The sequence below is a fragment of the Lacerta agilis genome, chromosome 4 (genome assembly GCF_009819535.1).
Source record: "Lacerta agilis isolate rLacAgi1 chromosome 4, rLacAgi1.pri, whole genome shotgun sequence".
Taxonomy (NCBI): domain Eukaryota; kingdom Metazoa; phylum Chordata; class Lepidosauria; order Squamata; family Lacertidae; genus Lacerta; species Lacerta agilis.
This window is the reverse complement of record NC_046315.1, coordinates 56985169-57007366: the sequence shown is the minus strand read 5'-3', so window position 1 is coordinate 57007366 and position 22198 is coordinate 56985169. Positions and strand designations below refer to the sequence as shown.

At 41.5% G+C, this 22198-nt stretch overlaps 1 protein-coding gene across 1 annotated transcript; it reads left to right on the top strand.

Moving 5' to 3' along the window:
- The first annotated feature begins 987 nt into the window (after nucleotides 1–987).
- Nucleotides 988–21396, top strand: OTC (ornithine carbamoyltransferase). The gene is made up of 10 exons (XM_033146379.1): nucleotides 988–996; nucleotides 2171–2347; nucleotides 4397–4478; nucleotides 5965–6052; nucleotides 7164–7317; nucleotides 10209–10331; nucleotides 12246–12299; nucleotides 12383–12532; nucleotides 17410–17547; nucleotides 20434–21396. The coding sequence occupies exons 1-10, from the start codon at nucleotides 988–990 to the stop codon at nucleotides 20491–20493; spliced, it is 1035 nt and encodes a 344-aa protein (XP_033002270.1). The 3' UTR covers nucleotides 20494–21396.
- The last annotated feature ends 802 nt before the right edge of the window (nucleotides 21397–22198 follow it).

The following is a 22198-nucleotide window of genomic DNA, read 5'->3' as shown; positions in this document are numbered from 1 at the left end:
GGGACATTCCCACTTGGAAACTTTCCAAGGGCATTTAATTTATTGCACATTTGTACCTCCCGTTAGATCATTGTTCGCTGTGCCACTGTTATCCTCAAAACCAGCGCTTTTTTTCCTAGAAAAAGAGGTGCAGAAACTCACAGGAGTGAATGGCCCAGGGTCACCCGGCGAGTTTCAAGGGTTGGCAGGAATTGGGCAGTGTCTCCTTAGTCCGAAGCACTGTGTAACATTGGCTTTCTTTGGCCAACTGTTGGAAATCGAAGACTCGCAGATTCATAGAGTTGGAAGGGATCCCGAGGGTCCTCTAGTCCTACCCCCAGGCTAAATATATCTATCTTTAGCTATGAAAGAAGCTGCACCTATTGAATGTCAGCCTTTTAAAAACATGGAATAGTTCCTCAATTTGCCTTCTTTTTGATGTATATTTTTCCATATAAATAAAAATCTAAAAAATAAACAAATGCCTAATTCATATAATAGTTATCCACCATAAATAGGAGAGAGGAAAGAAGACTGCATGAATTGGGTTTCTGTAAGCCTATGAGTCTGTGTGGAGCAAGTCCATCACACCTGTAAGACTTGCTGTCTGTATTGAGTATCTGGCATCACATTATGTCTCTCTGTAATGGAAAGGAGGGAGTGGCCCTGCTACACCATAAGAAGACCTTTGGCAGCCTAGTAAATGCCTTGACTGGGCTGTAGATTTTGCTGTGTGTTTAAGGACAAAACCCATGGGTTTTGCAACTCTCCTAACTAATGACACTTATCCATAGTATTTGCATAAGATTACATACCATGAATCCCTGAGCAGATCTTACAACTGCTAGAGATAGCACTGTCTCGTGATAGTTTTACCTTTGCTCTTTCACTGAATGCATTCACTATTTCATCTAAGTTTCATAAGGTGACTATAACTATATTTTAGCATTTGGTAAATATGCTGTTCAATGTTGGGAAAGCAAGCAAGATCAGCAAGCGTCTGATGCAATGTATTCGGTAAGTGTTTAAATGCCTCACAACAACAGAGGTGGTGGAACATCCTGAGCTATCTACTCCAGTTTTTAGCAGCTACAAGATTGCTGAGATGGGCAAATCATATCTGTTTCTGTTGCTTAGCAGCAGTCATTCATAAACCAAGGAACTAAAGCAAAGGAATTATATAGGAAAATTGATATGTCAGAGCAATTACCATCACTGTTTTTGTTTGCAGATGTTGTCTGAAAATTTCATATACTTGAAATAAATGTGCATGCTTATTTCAAACCCAATAGAATTCTATTCTATTATTTATCAATAGCTCCGACTCTCTCTGGAATATTTGTGATCATGTGAAGGCCTCTTTTTGGCGGGGTGGGAGTGAGCACCCTTAGAAATATCTGTTGCACATCCTGCTGAGTGGGGCTCTGGACTTCTGTAACTTTATAAAGAATAAACTGGAATCTTTGATTATTTTGTTAAATGTCTTTTGTTGTTTTCACTTGTTTTGTTATACTTACAGTATACTGGTACTTGTTTGCAGCAGCAAAAATATTAACTAGCAAGGCTCCTGATATGACCACAGTATCTGAATGGCATTGTTCAAATCCCTAGCTATTGCAGATATGGAAAAAACCAATGGATATTGTGTGACTACTGGGGTGTGTGGATGTGGGTGTATGAACGCAAATGTTGTGAGCATACTGATCTTTTTTTGTTTATTATTGGAATGTGTGTTGTAGAACACTGGGAAATCATTATTATTTTGGTAATTTTAATGGAAGTATATATATGAAGGGAACAATAATTTTCAAGTAACTTATAGTCCCATTATTAATATATAAACACAACACCATTTGTTGTGATAAGGGGAGTGGGGGTGTAAGGATCATGATGGTAAAGGTAGTGACAGTGCCACATAGTGCAAACAGAGGCAGAATCTCCCCCTACCCCATGCACACATCAGCAATGGTTTCCCCAAGTGTAATTCTTCACACTTTTCCATAGTAGCAATATGCATATATATAATACTGAAGAACAACAAATTCTTTTATTTTTCTTGATTATTTACTCAACTGGTCACTTGTATCCTGGTGCCATGCATTTGTAGAGCATTGTGCCTTTGAGCCAATAACCTGGGACCACAACTTGACATTGGTTATTTCAGAATACAAAATTCTGAATTATGAGGTAGTTGAACTTCTTTTGTCATTTCCCTTGGAGATACAGGCATGGGCAACAACCTACTAAAACTCCCACCCAGTTGAAAGGCCGGGACCTTCTGACACTGCAAAATTATTCAGCTGAAGACATAAAATATTTGTTGTGGGTGGCAGCAGATCTGAAGGAAAGAATCAAATGTAAAGGAGAGGTATGTAACATTTGCAGTATGAACTCTCTTACCCTCGTGTCTTTTTAGTTGTACACATGACCTTAGCCCAGGGCCGTCTTAAGTAAATCCGTCGCCCTGGCACGAAGATCCCTCCGGCACCCCTCGCACTTTGCCGGGCAGGGCCAGGGGCAGCAGGCAGCCGGAGGGCGCGGCGCACGGGCACGCCAAACTTGCGCTCCACCGGGCAGGGCCAGGCACAGCAGGCAGCCGGAGGGTGCAGAGTGGCGGGTGGGGACGCTGCCAGCTGTGCTCCACCTCCACCTCCAACTCCGCCTGCTTGGCCGAAGTAGCGGCACGGCGCTGCCATCCAGGGGACCCTGGCTGCAGTGCCGACGGGAGGCTCGCCGACTTCCTCTCTGTGTCCGCAGCCTGAGAAGAGGTGGGCAAGAGCGACACTGCCGGCGGGGCTGGAGGGCGCAGGTGCCCTCCTCAGGCTGTAGCGCCTTGTGCCAGTAGCCTCAATGGCTAAGACATCCCTGCCTTAGCCACAATCCATAGATATCCTGTATCTGCCCTCTTGTTTCTTAGGAAATACTGTGTTTTTATGTGTTTTCCCTGAATTTAGCTTCAATGCGGATTTTAAAAAAGAACCACCTACCTGTGTTTTAAAACACAAATGTGGGTGCTGCCTAGTTTGGGATTTGAATCCTTGCTGGTGGGAAGGAGAGGACAGGAAATCAGGGGTCAGCAAACTTTTTCAGCAGGGAGCCGGTCCACTGTACCTTGTGGGGGGGGGGCAGACTATATTTTTTTTGAGGGGGGGAATGAATGAATTCCTATGCCCCACAAATAACCCAGAGATGCATTTTAAATAAAAGCACACATTCTACTCATGTAAAAGCACCAGACAGGCCCCACAAATAACCCAGAGATGCATTTTAAATAAAAGGACACATTCTACTCATGTAAAAACACGCTGATTCCCGGACCATCCACGGGCCGGATTGAGAAGGCGATTGGGCTGGATCAGGCCCCCGGGCCTTAGTTTGCCTACCCATGGGAAAAGTAGACCATGTGATCTTCAAAGTGAACTGAAGATTTAGAAGGGTTGTGTTTGAGAAATTGTTTGGGCTTTCAATGTTAAAAATAAAGAAAAAGAGAGCTTACCATATTCTAGAAATATAAATCTAACCAGAACTGAAATGTATGATGATGAAAAAAATCTTTGGCATATTCTCCTACCTCACAATTATCTGGGGTAGAGGAATCACATTTATATCCTCCCCCCCCCCTCTCTCTCTCTCTCTCTCTCACACACACACACACACACACACACCAGCATTCCCAGTTGGGGGAGGGGCAATTGAGTCTGTGTCACGTGTGTGTGTGTGTGTGTGTGTGTGTGTGAATGCACATATGCAGCTTACATGCCAGGTCAGCTCTCAGCATATTGGTGGGGACAGGGTGTGTAAAGCATCAGTGGAATTCTACATGCAGAGCAGCACTAGAGGGAGTAAAGAATCTAGTAACTAGGTCACCTCCAAGGCATAGAAGTCCTGGATGTGACAAATTGACAGGATAATTGCCTTAGACTGAAACAAGTATCGAGATTTCATTTTTCTAATGGAGCCCTTAAAGTAAGATACAAAAGTGAAATATTAAATACTTTCAAAATTCAAACCTGCATTCTTAGCTTTTACCAGATTTTGAATAGTTACATATGTTTTTATTTCAACTTGGCAATAACTTATAGGATTTGGCCAGCTCCTCTAACTGTGTTGTAATTAAGCCACTCTAAGCCACGTTAACCATTAGGAAGAAGCCATTCCCAGGACCTAAAGTGTAACTCTATTCAGAAGCCCTACTGAATTAAACTGGACTTAATCTTAGGCAAATAGGGTTAGGACTGTAGACAAAGCAAACAACTGAGATGGAGCCTAATTCCGTCCTGTATATACTAAAAGGACCTCACACCCATCTGCAAGTGGTATAGTGTTTGAAATTACTTTGAGGTGTAAAGCAGAAAGTTCAAAAATGTTTATTGTTCTTACCAGTGTGTCACAAGTTCTTTTCCTTCCTGTTTTTTAGTATTTGCCTTTGCTGCAAGGAAAATCATTGGCTATGATTTTTGAGAAAAGAAGTACAAGGACTAGATTATCTACAGAGACAGGTGAAAACAAACCAAGAATTTGACAGTAAATACGGCCTTCTGTATTAAATGTATATTATTTACCTGCATATGATGAAATAACATTATTCAAAGTAAGAAGACAGAACAAAAAAAAATGAAATTGAAGTTTGAAAATTCCTTAAAAGTTGTTACTTAGCTATTAGTAGTTCAGCCATCTAGTTGACCATTAAAATCAAGTCAAAATGGAATATATAACAGAAAGTAATGGAAACAACACAACCAGCATTAAGCCAACAAGACTAAACATTGCATATCTGCCAGGAACTGTTTGGGTATGCACAGTGCTTTTTCTCCTTTAAAAAAAATGTTTAGGGTGTACTCTCATTTTGACTCTAGAAAATCACCATTTTATAGTTCAAATCAGGGGAAATCAATATAGTAAATGGACAAAAGTACAAAGATTCACAAAATGTTTAGGGGTATGCATACCCCCAGAAAAAATAAAATTTGCATTTAATTTGCATTTAATTTTAATGATTCTAAGAATGTCAGGCAAAATGGTCAGGTCTTGCGCATGTTCACTTCATCAAATCTGGCCCTCTTTGAAAAAAGTTTGGACACCACTGGCTTAGGACAATGGTTGTGGTGCCATCTGCTGGTAAGGATTCAAACTTTCCTAGTATACAACCCCAAGACAGGTTTAAAAGCTGGCAAGATTATACTTTTGTACCTTTCTTATGACTAAAAATAATGCTTCGTCCCAGAAAATATTATGAGCATGTTCCCAGAAGGTATGTTGACAGTTGTGTGGTGTTGTAAGCTTTTTAAAATATAATTTTGTGTGTTTTTTTGGTTTTCAAAATATACCTGCTTTTTGTTTATTAAACTGTTTTTGATGTTTGATTGTACATTGCTTTGAGATGCTTGTGTAGAAGACGATCAGTAAAAAAATAATAACAGGTTTGGTTATTACAAACAGCATCAATAGAGAAAAGATTGTGCATATCTCTCTGTGAGATCTTCAACACATGTAACTTGTACATTGTTCTGGCATGTACAGAGGTTATAGAAAGAGGCAGTCCTTGCCCACAAGTTTACAGTCTCTATAAGATCCAACACAAAAGGAAAAACGGAGGGAGCAGAGGGAGGAAAACAAACTTGGGTACTAATTCTTAAAGTTATATAATTGCTTTTGTTACAACCACATGGCATTCAGATCCTTTAAAACATGATAGCATTTTTAAAGACTCATAAATATTATATAAACTTCTCTTTTAAAAATAAAAACCTGAAATATTCTTTGGTACTAATGAAATTCTGAATGCTATTTTCTCCTGTATTTGGTTCACACATAGATTTGCCATTGGGATAGGGGAGAGCTCTTGCAGCTTTATGACAGTGGGAAAATACATCAAGTCAAATAATCCCCATGACTGCAATTCTAAGGGAGAAGACATGTAGCATGGCTTGCCATAATAATTTGAAATGACAAAGCTAAAAGTCTTAATCATTGTATTTATTTTAGGATTTGCTGTCCTTGGTGGCCATCCTTGTTTCCTCACAACACAAGATATTCACCTGGGCATTAATGAAAGTATCACTGACACAGCACGGTATGTATGACACCATGTGTGACTGTTATTTCCTTTCTATATTTAGATGGTGAAAGCTAGGGTTGCCATATTTCATATTTTTTAAGGAATATTTTTGTAATAAAACCCAAAAATTGTTTAACCAAAAAAAATGATTGGCTTGATCCAGGACGAAGTGTCACCTTTCAGATATTCCCCCTGGACGTCAATTGTGCCTTTGAAATCCCAGTAATGTCCAGGATTGCAGCCTTACAAAAGCACTAAAATTGCTTGAATTCAGCAACTTTCAAAACTTAGGATGCATAAAGGTTTTACTATGCATCCTATGTATTTACACCCTTCTCTTTGGCCAGAGAGGTTCCCAGAATGGCTTTTAGATCAATAAAAGCAACACAACCTTTGCCCTCAGGTTTAGGTCTAAAAAGATAATGACACAAAAGGAAGAGGAAGACAAAAACAGGCAAACACGGGCACCAAATTATTGATGTTGCAAGGTTCTTATAATGGCCAATTCAGATGGAAACAGAATCCTTGCAATTCAAAAACAGGCTTTAGTGGTCTAACCTTCCTAGAAAGAGGTATAAGAAGTTGTTGAAGTTGCATGATGGGGGTCTTGGCCTTGCCAGGCTAGCTGGAATTTGCCATTTTCTTGTCATTTGTACTGTGGCATGCAGGTTTATTGGGGCCCCTCACCCTCAGAGCAGACAATCCAAGTAAACACAATTTGGGTTGTGAGACTATGGTGAAAGTACTCACTGTGTTTTGTTTGTACACAGAATCTTCTCAGAAGATTCCCTCAGAATAAAACCAGGAGAAAAACTAGTTCTATAGTTTATAGCATAAACTGTCCATGCCCAAGTATTGCTTGGCTGGAAACAAGAAAACCACAAACTTTATTTACATTAAACAGTTCGTTGATATTTCTGTCTTCTAATTCTGTCTCTCACTCTCTTTTCACTGCCTTAATTTTTTTAAAAAATATTTTCAATCGTTAGCAGTCTACATTTTAAACCACCTGTATTTAACCATGTTGTGCAAGCTCTTAAAAGTATTCAGGCAGATGAACCATTATGAAAGTACTAATTTTCAATGAAAAATTGAGTGGGCTTTACATTTATTTTGCTTTCTGAAGGGTATTGTCAACCATGACAGACGCGATCCTTGCACGAGTGTATAAACACGTTGATCTGGAGGTGCTGGCACAACAGGCCACAATCCCAGTGATAAATGGACTGTCTGATTCTCACCATCCCCTCCAGATTTTAGCTGATTACCTTACACTCCAGGTAATGCTCTCCTGTTTCTGCTTAACTGCAAAGCTTTTAGCCAACTCAGCTACTCTAAAAGTTCAGACCTAAATCCTAAATAGTTGGGATGTGGAAGGCTGCAAAAATATAAAGGTCTGGCACTGTGAGTGTGAGTTGTGAGCTGTTCAATTCTTTCTTCATTGGATGGACTTGGGCAGACTGCTGTTTCCAGGCTCAATCACCCCCAACTGTAGTATGGGGTTATTAATACTGAGCCACCTTACACAACCATGGTGAGGAATATTTCTCCTGCTTTTAAATGCACTGCATAAAGGCTAAGTATATTAAATTATTTTCCTTAGGACCTTGTTAGTATCTGTCCACTCATCCAGCTGTTTAGAAATCAGACATCCTGGTCCCTATCCAATGTCCCTCTACCTCTAATATTGTCTGTGTGTCAAGGCAAGGGTTAAGGAAATGCCAAGGGTTTCGGTGGTAAAACCAGTTCAGGTAGCAACTTGCATTACATCTTCAAGCCATCTGTCATTTGGCCCACAGTTTCTGCACTTCATGAATTTCCTGCATTAGTGTTCCTGGTGCAACTCCAGGAGAGCAACACAAACACTCGTCCATGAAATGGTTCAGATCCAGTTCGGGGGAGCTAGCTGTTAAATCTTTTATGACAGTGGTCTTTGAAATTTCTCTCTGAAGTGATACAGTACATCGGGGTCCAACCCTCCAGAGGTTATTGGACCACAACTCCCATAACCCCAGACAAATGGCCATGCTGGCTGGGGCTGATGGGAGTTGGAGTCTGACAACATCTGGAAGGCCACAGGTTCCCCCAGTCGTGGTTTACATGGGCCTGAACTTCTAAACTGCCATAATTCTGTAAAGCACGTAACTAAATGTGCTCTGATTCCCAGGGCATCTTTCCTTCACACTAATAATGAGATGTTCACATAAATAGTGACTGAGAGGCTCAAAGGCATTTTAACCTCACCAATTCAACCTTTTTGACTGTGAACAACTCCGCATCTTATGTGGCAATTTGTGTTTGATATTGGTACCTCCCCCACTTTGGTGTTTTATGTACAAATGTGTAAAGTGTAAATGACACATATACATCCTTCCATTGAGCCTGGTGTGGGCAACATGGTGTCCTCCTCATGTTATTGGACTGCAGTTCCCATCAACCCTGAGTAGGGCCATGCTGGCTGAGTTTGATGGGATTTGAAATCCGACAACATCTGAAGGGTGTAGTATGTTGGCTATTCTTGTTTCAAAGATTAATTCATGTACATGCATCTGGGTACCCAGGACACAGGTGTTTAAGGACACAACCTGTCTTTCACTTTTCATAGGTTTGCTGTGGGAAACACCAGCATACCACTCATGGCAAAAAGATTAGCTGTAGGAAGTGTGGCATCTCTTCTTTTGCCTAGATGAATCACACAAGTTAAGCTCTGAGTGGGTGTTCTTTGATTGCACACGGAGGTAACTGAAAAGTATTCATGCAGGAGGCTTAAAATGCTGTGGGAACCGTGCTGGGTGCAAAAATGTCTCTTTCCATAAATTCACATTTGGTGATGGCTTGTTTCTATTAAAAGTATTGTTCAAGGTGGGGAGAATTACCCAGTTATAGAAGAGCAGGGCCTCTGGATACTCCAGGAAGGTGGCGTCCAGCCAGGCTCTGTGAACTGCTGTAGAAAGTTGCAGCACCTCAGATCAGGTCCTAACAAAAAGAGAAATGTTGGATGCATTATAATGCAGGATGAATAAACCATTTCCAGCTGTTCATTTTGTCTGATAACCTTTGGAAGGCATTTCATCACCAAGAATTGACAGCTTTCCAGTAATTGCAAGTGACTCATGGTTCTTATGTAATAGTTCACTGCCTTCTAGCTGTACTAGCTGTTAACATCCTGCCAGTTCCCTTCTGGGCTACCTGTTTAGAGAGAATAGTGTTATTATCCATATTTTTCTTTCTGTGTCTTAGCTTTTGTGGTTCAGGACATTGAGCATGACAGATGGTTCTAATACTTGACTCTTGTCATCTGATGAACTATGCCTGCTATCTCCACAGAGATTAGAGATATTAATAAAGAATAAATATTTGTTTGTTTGGATAGCAAGTTATTATTGGCTTTGGTTAGGGCTATTCTACCCCATGTTTCATCATCATAAGTAACAATGACATTCAAATCTGTGCCAAGAAAAGTCATATTATGCAGATTAAAACAAATATTCATGAATTGATTTATTTTGCATAGTCTTTCCTGCTTCTAATAGTCATAAACAGGGACAAGGAATTCTTAACAACATGGAAGACCAACCCTTGATTGTTGGAAGTCTGCTCAGGCTTTTATTATTATTATTATTATTATTATTATTATTATTATTATTATTATTATATCACTGGTCACTTTGTTCAAATTATCTACATGTTTATAAGAAGAATGCAGGATGCATGCTTTCTAAAATAATGAATGAAAGTTACCCACATTGTGGCAAATTCTCCATGCAGTGCTAGAGTTCTGTGATCGCAGGCATGTGAAATACACAGATAGCTATATATTTCTCTGTCATTCATATTTATGTGCTAGAGAAGCATATGCTCTTGTATGAAACAAGTATAATGAATGGCTCCAGCTCATAGAAAGGAAGGCAGGATATTGTCCATTAGTGTATAGGCACTTAAGCAATTTGCTTAACCTTGGCTGGAATGATAATAATAGTGTATTGATTGACAGAACAATGTTAATATTATGTAATGTTTATGACAAAGAAAGGATATAGGCAATGGCAATTTGTTCAAAGGCAACATCCTTGTTGCCAGATCCCAGACTACGTGGTATGATAAAAGTTGCACTTCAAAACTGACAAGCATTGTAAATAACTGTGGCTTTGTTTTGTTTTGTTTTGGGTAGGAACACTATGGATCTTTGAATGGATTGACCCTAAGTTGGATAGGTGATGGAAATAATGTCCTAAACTCCATTATGCTTAGTGCTGCTAGATTAGGGATGAATCTGCATGTTGCTACTCCAAAGGTAAGAAAATCTTAGTTGGGGAGAGAGGAAGTCAAATGTTCTAAGGAAGAGAACATGGACTGCACCTCCTATCATCCCTGACCATTGCCCATGCTGGTTGGGGCTGATGGGAACTGGAGTCCAACAACATCTGTGACCCTCCAAGTTTAGCTATCGCTGCTCTAAAGCTGAAATACTGTTTTTCCATAGTTTTCACATTTTGTTAAAAGCAGCATGGTTTCAGGGTAGCATGTGGCTCTGAACAGGGCCAATAAAGTTGGTTGTCAGCTTTGAAAAAGAAAAGCATTTGTGATTTTATTAGAGGGTTTAGCCTCACAAAATCTATATACAAGAGTGCAAAGGCAAAATTGACTTTGCTTTGGAAGCTAATTTTTAAAAATCTAAATACATGTCCATTGATAATGAGTGCACTTTATCCGGAATTTAATGGTATAAAACTGTTAACAAAACTAGCGCATTATCACTCTGAAGGAAAATGCTTAGCTACAAGGAAATGGCCTCATAATTCAGAGTTCAGGAATGAGAGGGTTAAAGATTAGACTGAAGACAGAAGTTGAAGTCGCCATTTCACTAGAAGAACAATCAGCTAGTCCCCTTGAATTAGATTCAGAAGATCCAACCCCAAGAAGAGGCAGAGTTTAATCTCACAAACAGTCCCTGAACTTTTTAAAATCTGTGCTCAGTGTAATAGGTTACTTTACTAAGATCAGGACAAAATTGAGTAATTCGGACTGCTAGCTGGGCACAGTAGATTAAGTAATTTGGGTGGTTAGGAGATCTGACACATCTTTTGATTCTTGCTCTTCTTGAAGAGCCTCTGTGCTGGCTGACATTTACCAAGAGCTTCCCCACATTAGTACTCTCCAGATATTGGAATCCATCAACCCCAGCAGCATGACCAATGGTCAGAGATGGTAGGAGTTATAGTCCATCAACAAATGAAGGATGCTGTCAGGGACTGGGCAGAGGAGCAATGGTGGAGACTGCCTCCCCATCCTGACCCCTCCAGGGAGGAGGAAGCAGAAGATAGTATGGATTTACAACAGTGGTTTGAGGGAGGTTGCAGCTCAGAGGCAGATGAGGGGAAAAGTTGGGAAATAATGGGAGAGCAGGAGGCAAGACCGAAATGGTAGCTGACTGACATGTTGTCTTTAGAAAGCATTCCAGACCCCCCCCCCATCTCCAAGAACCCGGTTAGTCTTAAAAGTAGGAGAGCAAAGAGCTCAAAGACAGAGGGCATGTAGCAGCATCCATAGAAGTGACAAATGAGGAAGTGGGAGAGACAGGGGGTGGAGATTCACTCGGGACAACGCCATTATCCAAGAGGCTGGGTTCTATAGCCTATCTCTGTAATATTGAAATAAAAAGGACGGTAAGAAAATTTTCCTTTTCTTTATACTTTATGTGTGTGTGGTGGAGTGACAGCAAGGTTGGGAGCAGGTAGTGACACTGGTGGGACCTCTGCTGCAATTCAGTTCTCCTCCCATCCATCCATCCCTCCCATCCATCTCACCCCCATTCCATCCAGATAAACAGCAGTAATGCTGGTGTCAGGAGGGCAGCTCCACCCTACCATATGTGGTGTTGCTGCTTTATAGGGAATTGGCATCGACCCAAAACCCCACACACATTTGCTGGTATCATATCTCATTTGGGCTCCAATGTGGTTCTATTTATGTAGTTACCATCTATGTCTGTAGATGCTTTTTAAAGTCCAGGAGTTCCATAGCTTGGAAATCTAATCCAGGAACTCTCCAACTAACTCTAGGCACGCTGCCAGTTCAGGTATTGTGAATGATATAGTTAAGAGTACCCAGTCTACTGTCCATTTTTATAAAATCTGGGAATGTCTTTAATGTTCTATATTTGTAGGAAGAATGGAATACATTGTAACATTGCAATCTATTTTGACAGGGTTTTGAGCCAGATCCCATGGTCACCAAAATAGCGGAACAGGAGTCCATAAAGGTACGAGGATGTGACTGTAAAATCTTTTTTTCTACTGTGCTCCCTGTGATCTTAGTGCATTTCCTCTGATTTATTCATGTTAGCACCGCACCAAGTTGTTTCTCACCAGTGTCCCTACTGAAGCTGCCAAAGGAGCCAACGTTTTGATCACAGACACATGGATAAGCATGGGGCAAGAGGCAGAAAAAGAAGAGAGACTGAGGGCTTTCCAGGGTTATCAGATCACAATGAAGGTAAAATGCAAAGATTTCCCACCATATTTCTAGGGTTTTGTAGATTCCAGAAGAAAACTTTGCAAACATTTTAGGCCTCATATATGTTTGCATTACCTAACTGGAGATTTGTGGTACTGTACTTGTTTATTGAAATATCTACGGAGTACATATTTTCAATTATTATAACAATGATAGTTGCTACTCTGAAGCAACTGTTAACCTTAATGGAGTGCCACAAGATAATCAGGCTGAACATTGCATAAGAAACTTCCCTACCTTCTTGAAATAGTGACCTGAGAGTTGAAATGAACATAACTTCATGTTGCTTAAAGCAACATTAGAGTTCCAATGTCTTTGTGTGTGTGTGTGTGTGTGTATATATTTATATATAAATATTAGAACCAAAAACAGGAGGCCCTGATCCTAGTTAAGACCACAACATGCGGGGAAGGGGCTTTTGACTCTTCTGCTCTCTACTATGACCCTGAAAAAATAAATCATACAACCCTGTGAGGCAAATAGCAACAGTCTACAAAAAGCGAAAAAGCACCCTCCTATTAGCCCATAGTTTTCTTCTACTGTTGGTTCTTACTGCAAGAGGGTTCAACGTTTCCTGGGTTTCAGCATGAAATACAAGGGTGAAGTCTCTCCTCCCCAAATCACACACCCTCTCTGCGCTTGGTTTTAATTATTATTATTATTAATAATAATAAAATAAACCTTGTTTTAGGTTCAAGTAATACTAATGTGTGGTTAGGCCATGGGAAATGTAGAAGTCACATCTCTGTATCTGGATGCTATAGTGCCTGCATGGATGAATGCACATAAATTGCTCAGTGGAGATAAGAGTAGATGAGCAACAGTCAGGGAAGAGAATGGATATATTTCTTCAGGATCAATGCACTCACATACTTAAGCTGTACTCCATAAGCAATTGGTACTCCATATTTATTGTGAGCTATCTATTGCACACACCATTAGTTCAGTGCTACATTGATTACAATGCACACAGATCAGCTTCTGAGGAGCAGGGGCATTGTTAGGGAGGGGCCTGGGTGTGTGCTTTATTTTATACATATAAATTAGGATGTGAAATTATTTTTATGTGGCTGTGGTCTCATTGCTTTAACTACCCAGCAAGCAGCATCATTGCTCCAGAAGGATGTTTCCTTCTTGAGCCCACTAAATTTCTCTTCTTCCGATATCCTCTATATTCTGCTGTTCAGGGAAATACACACATTTCAGGAATAAGACCCTATCAGGGGAATTTCTCCATCTCTTTTATCAGACAGCAATAAATAAATGGATAAATAATGGATGGAATCGTCCAGAGGGAGGCATGGGCTTATACTATGAAAGGGGCAAAAGGAATATGGTGAAGAAAATCCAGCATTTTGAATAGAGGTGGGAGCTACTTAATAATAATAATAATATGAAGTCAATATTACTTCTTTATTACCTCATCCCATTCTACTTTTGATGTGTGTAGTCCCTCCCAATTTATTCGGTTTTTAGTACAGGTTTGGGGTTCTTTGTATTGAGGTAAGTTTTGTTATGTTTGGTGATCTGCAATGACACTGTTTCTCTCTAAAATCCTATTGTTACTTAAGCATCTTTGGTAAGAGATAAAATCTTTAAAATAATTCTCTGACTGAGCTATGTGTTTCTTTAAAAAAAGGCCAGGCAGCATTGGGGGGGTGTCACATTTATGTATATAAAAATATGAAATACAAAAAGGTATGTGGCTGAAATATTTCTTATAGCAACTTAAAAACAGAAAATGTAATCTAATAAAATATTTAAAATGGTTACATGAAAAGCCATTCTCTTTATTAAGATCTGTACATTAAACTGCCATACTTCAATCCTATTTCCCAGAATGGCAGTGTTCAAAATTGCTCACAGTGCTATGAAGCTTTGTTCAGATATTAGATTAATATATAATGAGTTATTGATATAAAGGAATACATTTTGGACTTCTAAGGCATGATTTAGATTGTGGTTTTTTTTAAAGGCATGATTTAATAGGCAATTATTACCCTTACAAAAACATTATAGCAGCATGCATAGCAGCAGTGCAGAATGTACCAATGATCCACCGTAAAAAAAAAAATCTGAAGCCAATGATGAACCTCTTGATTACACTGCAATATATTTTGAGCAACTCCAACTGACAAGACTGCCATTGATTGAATGAGTTATAGGTCCCAGCTGCTAGCTGTTAAGGGAAGAGCTGATCAACCAGTTGTTCAACTGAGAGGTGGCAGAGAGAAGAATAGGCAGCAGAAAAGAAGTGAGGGGAATGGAATGCTAGATGCACATTCAGGGCACCAGATTCAGGACCACTCTTGCAGCTCTGCTGAAGAGAGTCACATTATTATGACATACACATTTTGTGTTTAAATCAAAGGCTGATTTACCATTTTGTAGGTCATCCATGAGTTTTACGCAACAGCACTGGACTGTTGGAAACAGAATATAGTCTTGACGTAGGTTGCCTTTTTAAGCAACATATTTTGTTTTCAATGCCTGCCACAATTTATTTGAAAATGCACACTGTGGATGGCAGAGAGTAATACAAAATACATTATGTAACTCGATGTAAAAGGTAAAGGGACTCCTGACCATTAGGTCCAGTCGTGTCTGACTCTGGGGTTGCAGCGCTCATCTCGCGTCACTGGCTGAGGGAGCCGGCGTACAGCTTCTGGGTCATGTGGCCAGCATGACAAAGCCGCTTCTGGCGAACCAGAACAGCGCACGGAAACGCCATTTACCTTCCCGCCAGAGCGGTACCTATTTATCTACTTGCACTTTGACGTGCTTTCGAACTTTGACGTGGGCAGGAGCTGGGACCGAGCAACGGAAGCTCACTCCGTTGCTGGGATTCGAACCGCCAACCTTCTGATCAGCAAGCCCTAGGCTCTGTGGTTTGTTGGAAAAAATAGTTTTAATTGTGGCAAGATGTATGAAGTGGGTTTCAATTGCTGGTATAGGACCTCAATAAAGTCAAGTTTATATTACTGAAAATTTTAAGGGTAGCTTTGCATGCTTTTCACTCATGTGATTTTCCTAATTGCTCTGCATGTACACAGGTACATGTGTAGGGTACAGGGAGCATACCAGGTAGTAATGTATGTATGTTATGATGTCCATGTCCCCAATACATTAAGCAATACAATGCTTGCTTTGCTACTCTCCTGTTGTTGCTGCTCCTGCTCCTGCTGTTGCTGCTGCTGCAGCACCTTTAGGAAGTGTGGTACAGAAGTCCTAGTTCTGCACATATTCCTAAGTACCTTAATTCTTAATGAAATGGAAGATGTAACACATTGCTTATGAAAATGCTTGTTGTATAAAGGATTAAGAGAAGAATGACGTGTTCTGTCAGTTACTAAGTTACTAGAAAACGAAACATTTGTTCAGGCTGCAAAGTGATGATCCAATATTTAGGGTAGTATTCAAATATAATAATATCAGCTCTAAATGCTCACAGAAAAAGTCAAGTTAATAACTTACTGTAGAATCATGGCATATGCCATAAAATATGCTTCAGTATATTGCCTTAATATTGGCTAAGTAATGGATGGCTAGACCCTGTGGGACTGCCCGAGTCATGTAATTCCTGTGAGAAATTAGTGCTAGTTAGTGCATAAATGGGTTGTGATCATAGAGCTGTGCCCTAGACTCATTTAGGTCACACCTCCACTTCTTTGATGAAGGAGGAAGTGAAGTCTTCTTTTCCTGTTCCTTCTCTCTCCACGCTGACCAAGGAAGACGTGCCTAAGCAAACTCCAAGCTTAGAGCATGTATTTGAAGATATCGTTCTGTATTTTCTACCCAAGAGCGTTCTGCCTATATTTTCTTTGCTGCTGCTTGGATAAATGCATGAATCTGACCTTTGGGACACTTATGTAAGTAAAGTATTTTAACTTTACTCAACAGTGTGTGGTCTGTTCATTGCAAAATGGGTAGAGAGAAGCACTGTTTGCAAGCAGACTAAACAGGATAAAAAGGTCTAATAACCTATATTCCTAATGCTATGCAGCTGCTTGACTGTTGTGAATTTAAAATCTGCTACTGAGGGCTCTCTCCTACTGGAGAGTGAGTATAGCCCTGCATTTTGAATCCGTACATCCAGCTGATTCTTTTATTATTCACCCCCCAACACATGGGTCACAGGGATTCATATTTTCCTCATAACAATTCCTTCCAATGCCTGATGGATGGGGGGGGGCACGCGTGGGAAGTAATGATGTGATGCTCTGTGATCTGATACATTATAAGATGGTATAAAGCTGAACCACGCTTTGTTTGGTTATTTTTTAATAGTGTGTTGCCACAGTAATATATGTATTGGGCCTGGGGAAAAAGAATTACATAAAAATATCTGGCTGTTTTCCTAGCCCACCACTAATGATGTACCTCATAGTGTGCAGAAATTGGATAAGAAGGTTTATGTATACTCAGTGCTTTTATTATTTTTAATGTTTTGTGTAATTTTTCGGCATTTAAAGAAATCAAATGAAAAGTGAGTACACAGAAAAAGCAAAGGGGATAAATACTCCTTGGCACCTAATCAGACTGCAAAGAGGAAAGCACACAGCTTAAAAAGAGGGGGCTCAAGGCTGACACAGCAGTGAGCAAGAGAGCAATTACCATAAACTGTGGAGAGGACAAAGAAACCAGAAGTAGAATACTCACACAATTCTTTCAGCTTGTTAGACCCTAGCACGACCCACACAATGTTGCCAAAATCAGGGCTTTTGAGAAAGAGTAATTTTAAGGGATACATGCATCATTTCAACTTTGTGTGTGCTCATCTGTTAGCATGTTTTGGCATTCAGTTTCAAATCTCTCTCTCTCTCTCTCTCTCTCTCTCTCTCTCTCTCCATCTTTAGACTGCGAAAGTGGCTGCTGCTGATTGGACATTTTTACACTGCTTACCCAGAAAGCCAGAAGAAGTTGATGATGAAGTGTTTTATTCTCCACAGTCGCTGGTTTTCCAAGAGGCTGAAAACAGGAAGTGGACAGTTATGGTATATGGGCACTCTGATCCAATAGGCGTCAAAGATCTAATAGCATAAAGAAGGCATTCTGTGTGCTACAGGGGAAATAACCCCAATCTGTTATCCACCAGACATTTACAACTGCCCTGATGTCTGTTTGCCTATATATATGAAATTCTAGGTCTGTGCTGATGTAGCTGACTCAGGATGGGATATATATATATAATCTCCCTAGTCCTGCCAGTTACCATCCCAGTTACTCTACTTGTATCTGAGCCACTTAAAGGCTTGCTAGTCTTTCACTGACTGGGCTGCATTGGGCAGTGATGGCTGTTGCAACAGTAGTCTCATCAACATGCTGGTATAATAATGGCAGACTGTGACATTGCACTGCAGTTCTTGCACTCCGTCAGTGTTAAGTGCTTGCTAGCACAGCAGTTCAACGGACTGGGCCATCCTAAAAGGCAAGCGCAATTCTCACTCATGTGTTTAATTTGCCAATTCTAGTAGCGGGTGGTCAGGCACCTGGCAAGGTCTAGACTAGAGACTGTTGAGGGGTCAACTGTTGATCTCAATGGCCTTTGTACCTGTTAGGGGAACACTACCAAAAGCCATTTTCTTTTGATCCACACCCGTGGTGTAAACCAGGCGTGGGGAACCTTCCAGAGACTTCTTGCCAAGTGGTGGGTGAGGCCAGAGGCAAATGTGGGAAGAGTAATACCGGTAGGTGCAGCTCTTAGGTTTGGAACATAGGCTACATTCCAGCTACACAGAAGTCGGAGGTTTGTAGACACACCAACCCACATGTACAGATGCATGTATGTTTTCATCCTTCATCAAGGCATGCAAAAGGTATTGCCACATTTCATTCCAGCCAGGCCAAAACACTCAGGGAGGGTGCAGGGCAGAGTTAGTGAGGGGTTGTAGCAGGGCCGTCTTAAGCCTATCTGGCGCCATGGTTCAATGATCCCTCCGGCGCCCCCCCCCCCCCAGCTTGGGATTTCCATTTTCACTCACGGACCCTGCACGAGTTCCTGCATCTTCATCTGCTGCAAAGCAGGCAGCAGCTCGTCAGGTGCAGCTCCTCCCCCTTTTCCCCATTGGTAAACAGCCTTCTCGTAAGATGCAGTGGGCAAGATCCCACACACACCCAAAAAGGGAGGCGAAACCAGAAAACGGCGAGCTGACCTCGGGCAGCCTTGGTTTCAGGAAGGGAGGGGGGAAACTACAGCCACCAGGGAGACCTGCTCAGCGACCCGCTCTCGAGCGGGGGAAAAGACAGAGAGGGGAAAGCAGCAGGCGAAAGGAAGAAAGCGAAGAGATGGGGGGGGGGGAGAACAGAGGGACAGAGAGAGAGAGAGAGAGAGAGAGAGAGAGAGAAAGGGAAGCAGACTTGGTCCGCGGGGTTAAGTCTCCCTCCTCCTCCTCCTCCTCCTCCTCCTCCTCCCGTGGAGACTTTCGCCCAACTTTTCCTCTCCTTTTAATCGCCCTCCAAAACTTGCACTCGAGGAAAGGGAGGTGGGGAAGGGGAGGGAGAGGAGCGAGATCGGGCGAAGAAGAGCGTTCATCCTTTCCTCGAGTCTCCTCTTTCTTTTCTTCCTCCCTCTCTCCCACCCCCACCTGGGAAGCTGTTCAGGCAGGGGGGACTTGGGTTCAAGACCCCAGCAAGGCTGGGAAGTGTCTCCTGGCCAAAGCTCTGGAGAGACTTGAGGAAAGGAAGAGCTTTACACATGTTGGGCGCAAAACCAAGCTTACGAGTTTTTACCACTCCCTCACCCTCCCTGCTGCATTAGCCTTTTCCGAGCCGAGCTCGCCCGGGCGAATTTCTGTACCCATGTGGGAACGCCTGCAGGATGCTAATCCCGGCTCATCTGCCCAGCGGAGAGCGTCCTGCTCCCGCATTTCAATGGGTCTACTCTGAGGAGCACCCAAAGCCCTCGAGCCTGACCCCGGAGAAGGAGGGGGCTGCTGTTGCGCCAGAGGCTTCCGGTGAGGAAAGCACTTTCCCCTCCGCCTCCGAGGTCCCCAGCGCCTCTCTCTGCCTTCAAGGCGGCTTTTTCGGAGGCGTGGCGATCTGCGCCCGGAGGAGCGCGCAGCGTCGGGCGGCTGGGCTGAGCGGGTGGGGGCGCTGCCCCTTGATGGAGGCAGCTCCGCCGCCGCCTCGCTTCAGGGGAAGGAAAGGAGCGCGGGCGGCTGCTTGTGCCTCCTCGATGCGCCCCTGCTGGAGGAGGCGGTGTGCAGGGAAAGGGGCGGCTGCCGGCAAAGCCACGCAGCTCCCCCACTCGCTGGGGCGCCCCTGAGAGGCCAGCGCCCTGGCGCAACGCGCCACTAAGCCCAATGGTAGAGACGGCTCTGGGTTGTAGAGTTGTAAGGGAGCTCATGGCCCTACAATGCGGGTATCACAGCTAAAGAATCCTTGACAGATGCAACCTCTGTTTAAAAAACTCCAAACAAAGAGAGTGTACCACCTTACGAGGGAGTCTGTTCCACTGCTGAACAGCTCTTTACTGCCAGAAAGTTCTTCCTGATGTTTAGTAGGAATATCCTTTCTTGCAATTTGAATCCATCAGTTTGAGTCCTACCCTCTGAAGCAGCAGGAAACAAGTTTGCCCTATCATCCATATGACAGCCCAGATATTTGAAGATAGCTATCATATCACTCCTTAGTCTTCTGCTGGCTAAACATACTCAACTCCCTCAGCTGTTGCGAGCATCCCAAAGGCCCATGGAACTGCATTCAGGGTCCTGGCCTGAGGTTCACCACCCCTAGTATAAATTAATAAACAGCAAGATCAGTGTGCCCTTTTTTATTAAAACTTTGCATTTTACTGCAATGTTGTAAATTAACATTATATATGCAGCACCATTTCCCAGTGTGGCTGGTTATTTCATATATTTATTAATTCTCTCTTCTAGGCTGTCATGGTGTCCCTGCTGACAGATTACTCACCACAGCTGCTGAAGCCTACATTTTGATCCTTGGATTTCTGCCAACGAGCAAAGATTCCTTACCAGCATGCACCATTCTGGTCCATGAAGTCTCTCTTTCTCTCTAAAAAAACAAGATCAAAGCAATGATAATTAATTAACAGAAATGGAAGTTTCAATCATACTTTCATTCTGCATCTGTTCTATCTCTTAAACACTGCAGCTGCATTTCATTATCTAGCAGCTTTTTTTCTTCCCCATCCTCCATATTGATTAGCCCCCTAAAATGGTTACAGTTTAACAAATGGATGAGTCAGAAAGGCAGGCAGTAGTAGAATTGATCTTAAAAATGTGTCCTGAAGCTGTGTACTGTGAAAACTGCTGCAGTTTTCTCGAAAGCTGTCATATTTGCCTGCTGATCTGGGGTGTGTGGTGTGTGGGTGGGTCTGAATGACACAATTGAAATATACCTTTTAGATTCTGATATTAAGGCTGCAGACCAAAGCTCACTTAGTAGCTCACACTAATTTTAGGGGGATTTACTTCTCAGGAATGAACTGCAAATATATGATAACTGACAGTAGTGATGGTGGTACATTAGTTTTTGTGTGATTTTGGATGTAGTTAGTATATTTAGTGTGTTCATAGACATATCTTTATTTTATACAGCTTTCTATAGTTTTGCTTTCCTAAAATGTAATCAGAAAGAATGTACTTTGCTGACATCCTGCACTGCCTCCTTATTAGCAAGGTTCTGCCTCATTACTTTATTAATGTCTCTAGATTTATTAAAACTTTTTATGATATAAAACAATAAATGATAATAAAAATGAAATAGAAAAGGAATAATCAAGTTAATCCAAAAGTTTCAAAGCAAATCTATCTTCTTGTTGGGTGATACAAAGCTTTCAGAAAGTACAGACGCTTCAAATAATAAATAATGTCCTTCTTGCTATAGTCCTTATGGCTCTGTGGAATTACTGAAAAGAAAGCTTGCTGTTTTCAACCAGACAAGTAGAAAGATAAAGAACAAGACAGAAGAAGATGAAAGGGAAGCAAGAAGAAGGTGGTGGAAGGTTGTTTTTTCCTAAATCACAGCTGCTGTTTGGAGACTACTATTGTAAGGAAAGCTCTCCAGAAAGGTATCCCACCTGCCATTAAATTTGTGACATACTGGTATGTCATTTGCTGTCGGGATGTCAGTTCTAGAAGTTCTATTAATCAATCATCAACATCAAGTGGAGAGTGGGATTTCCAAGTCCATAAAACCAGTAGCAACTAAGCTTCACAGTTAACTTAAGCTTTGCAGGTTAAAATAATCCTTGCTGTCCTGGTGGAGCACCTCAGCTTAACCATTGGCCTTACTTACTTATAGTATCTGCTCCCTGCCAATTCAGTGAGTTGCTTACTCAAGTCAAAGCCGCTTCCCCATTGATAAAAAAAAATGAGATAATTCTTTTTGTCCTCACTTTAGTGAGCCTAATTCGAAGTTAGCAAAGCAAATGGTGAGCCCTGAATGGAAGCTGTGGGAGATGTGCACAGTATTATTGTGCCTTGGAGGCTTGTCATGAATTCATTACATAGAATAAACCAAAGATGAATACAAATGAGCAATGAAGAAGCAATAAGATAAAAATAGTATTTTTGATAGAAAAATAATTCCCAGAGGTTAGTGCTCAGAGAAACAAAAATAAAAGTATGGTGGATGTGAAACTTTTAACAATACTCCTCATTATTTTCCTTATGTTTCTTT

Excerpts from the sequence above, each read along its gene's own strand:
- OTC (XM_033146379.1), top strand. Across the intron at positions 2,348-4,396 it reads GAATCAAATGTAAAGGAGAG|TATTTGCCTTTGCTGCAAGG; the intron begins GTATGTAACATT and ends CCTGTTTTTTAG. Across the intron at positions 4,479-5,964 it reads TAGATTATCTACAGAGACAG|GATTTGCTGTCCTTGGTGGC; the intron begins GTGAAAACAAAC and ends TATTTATTTTAG.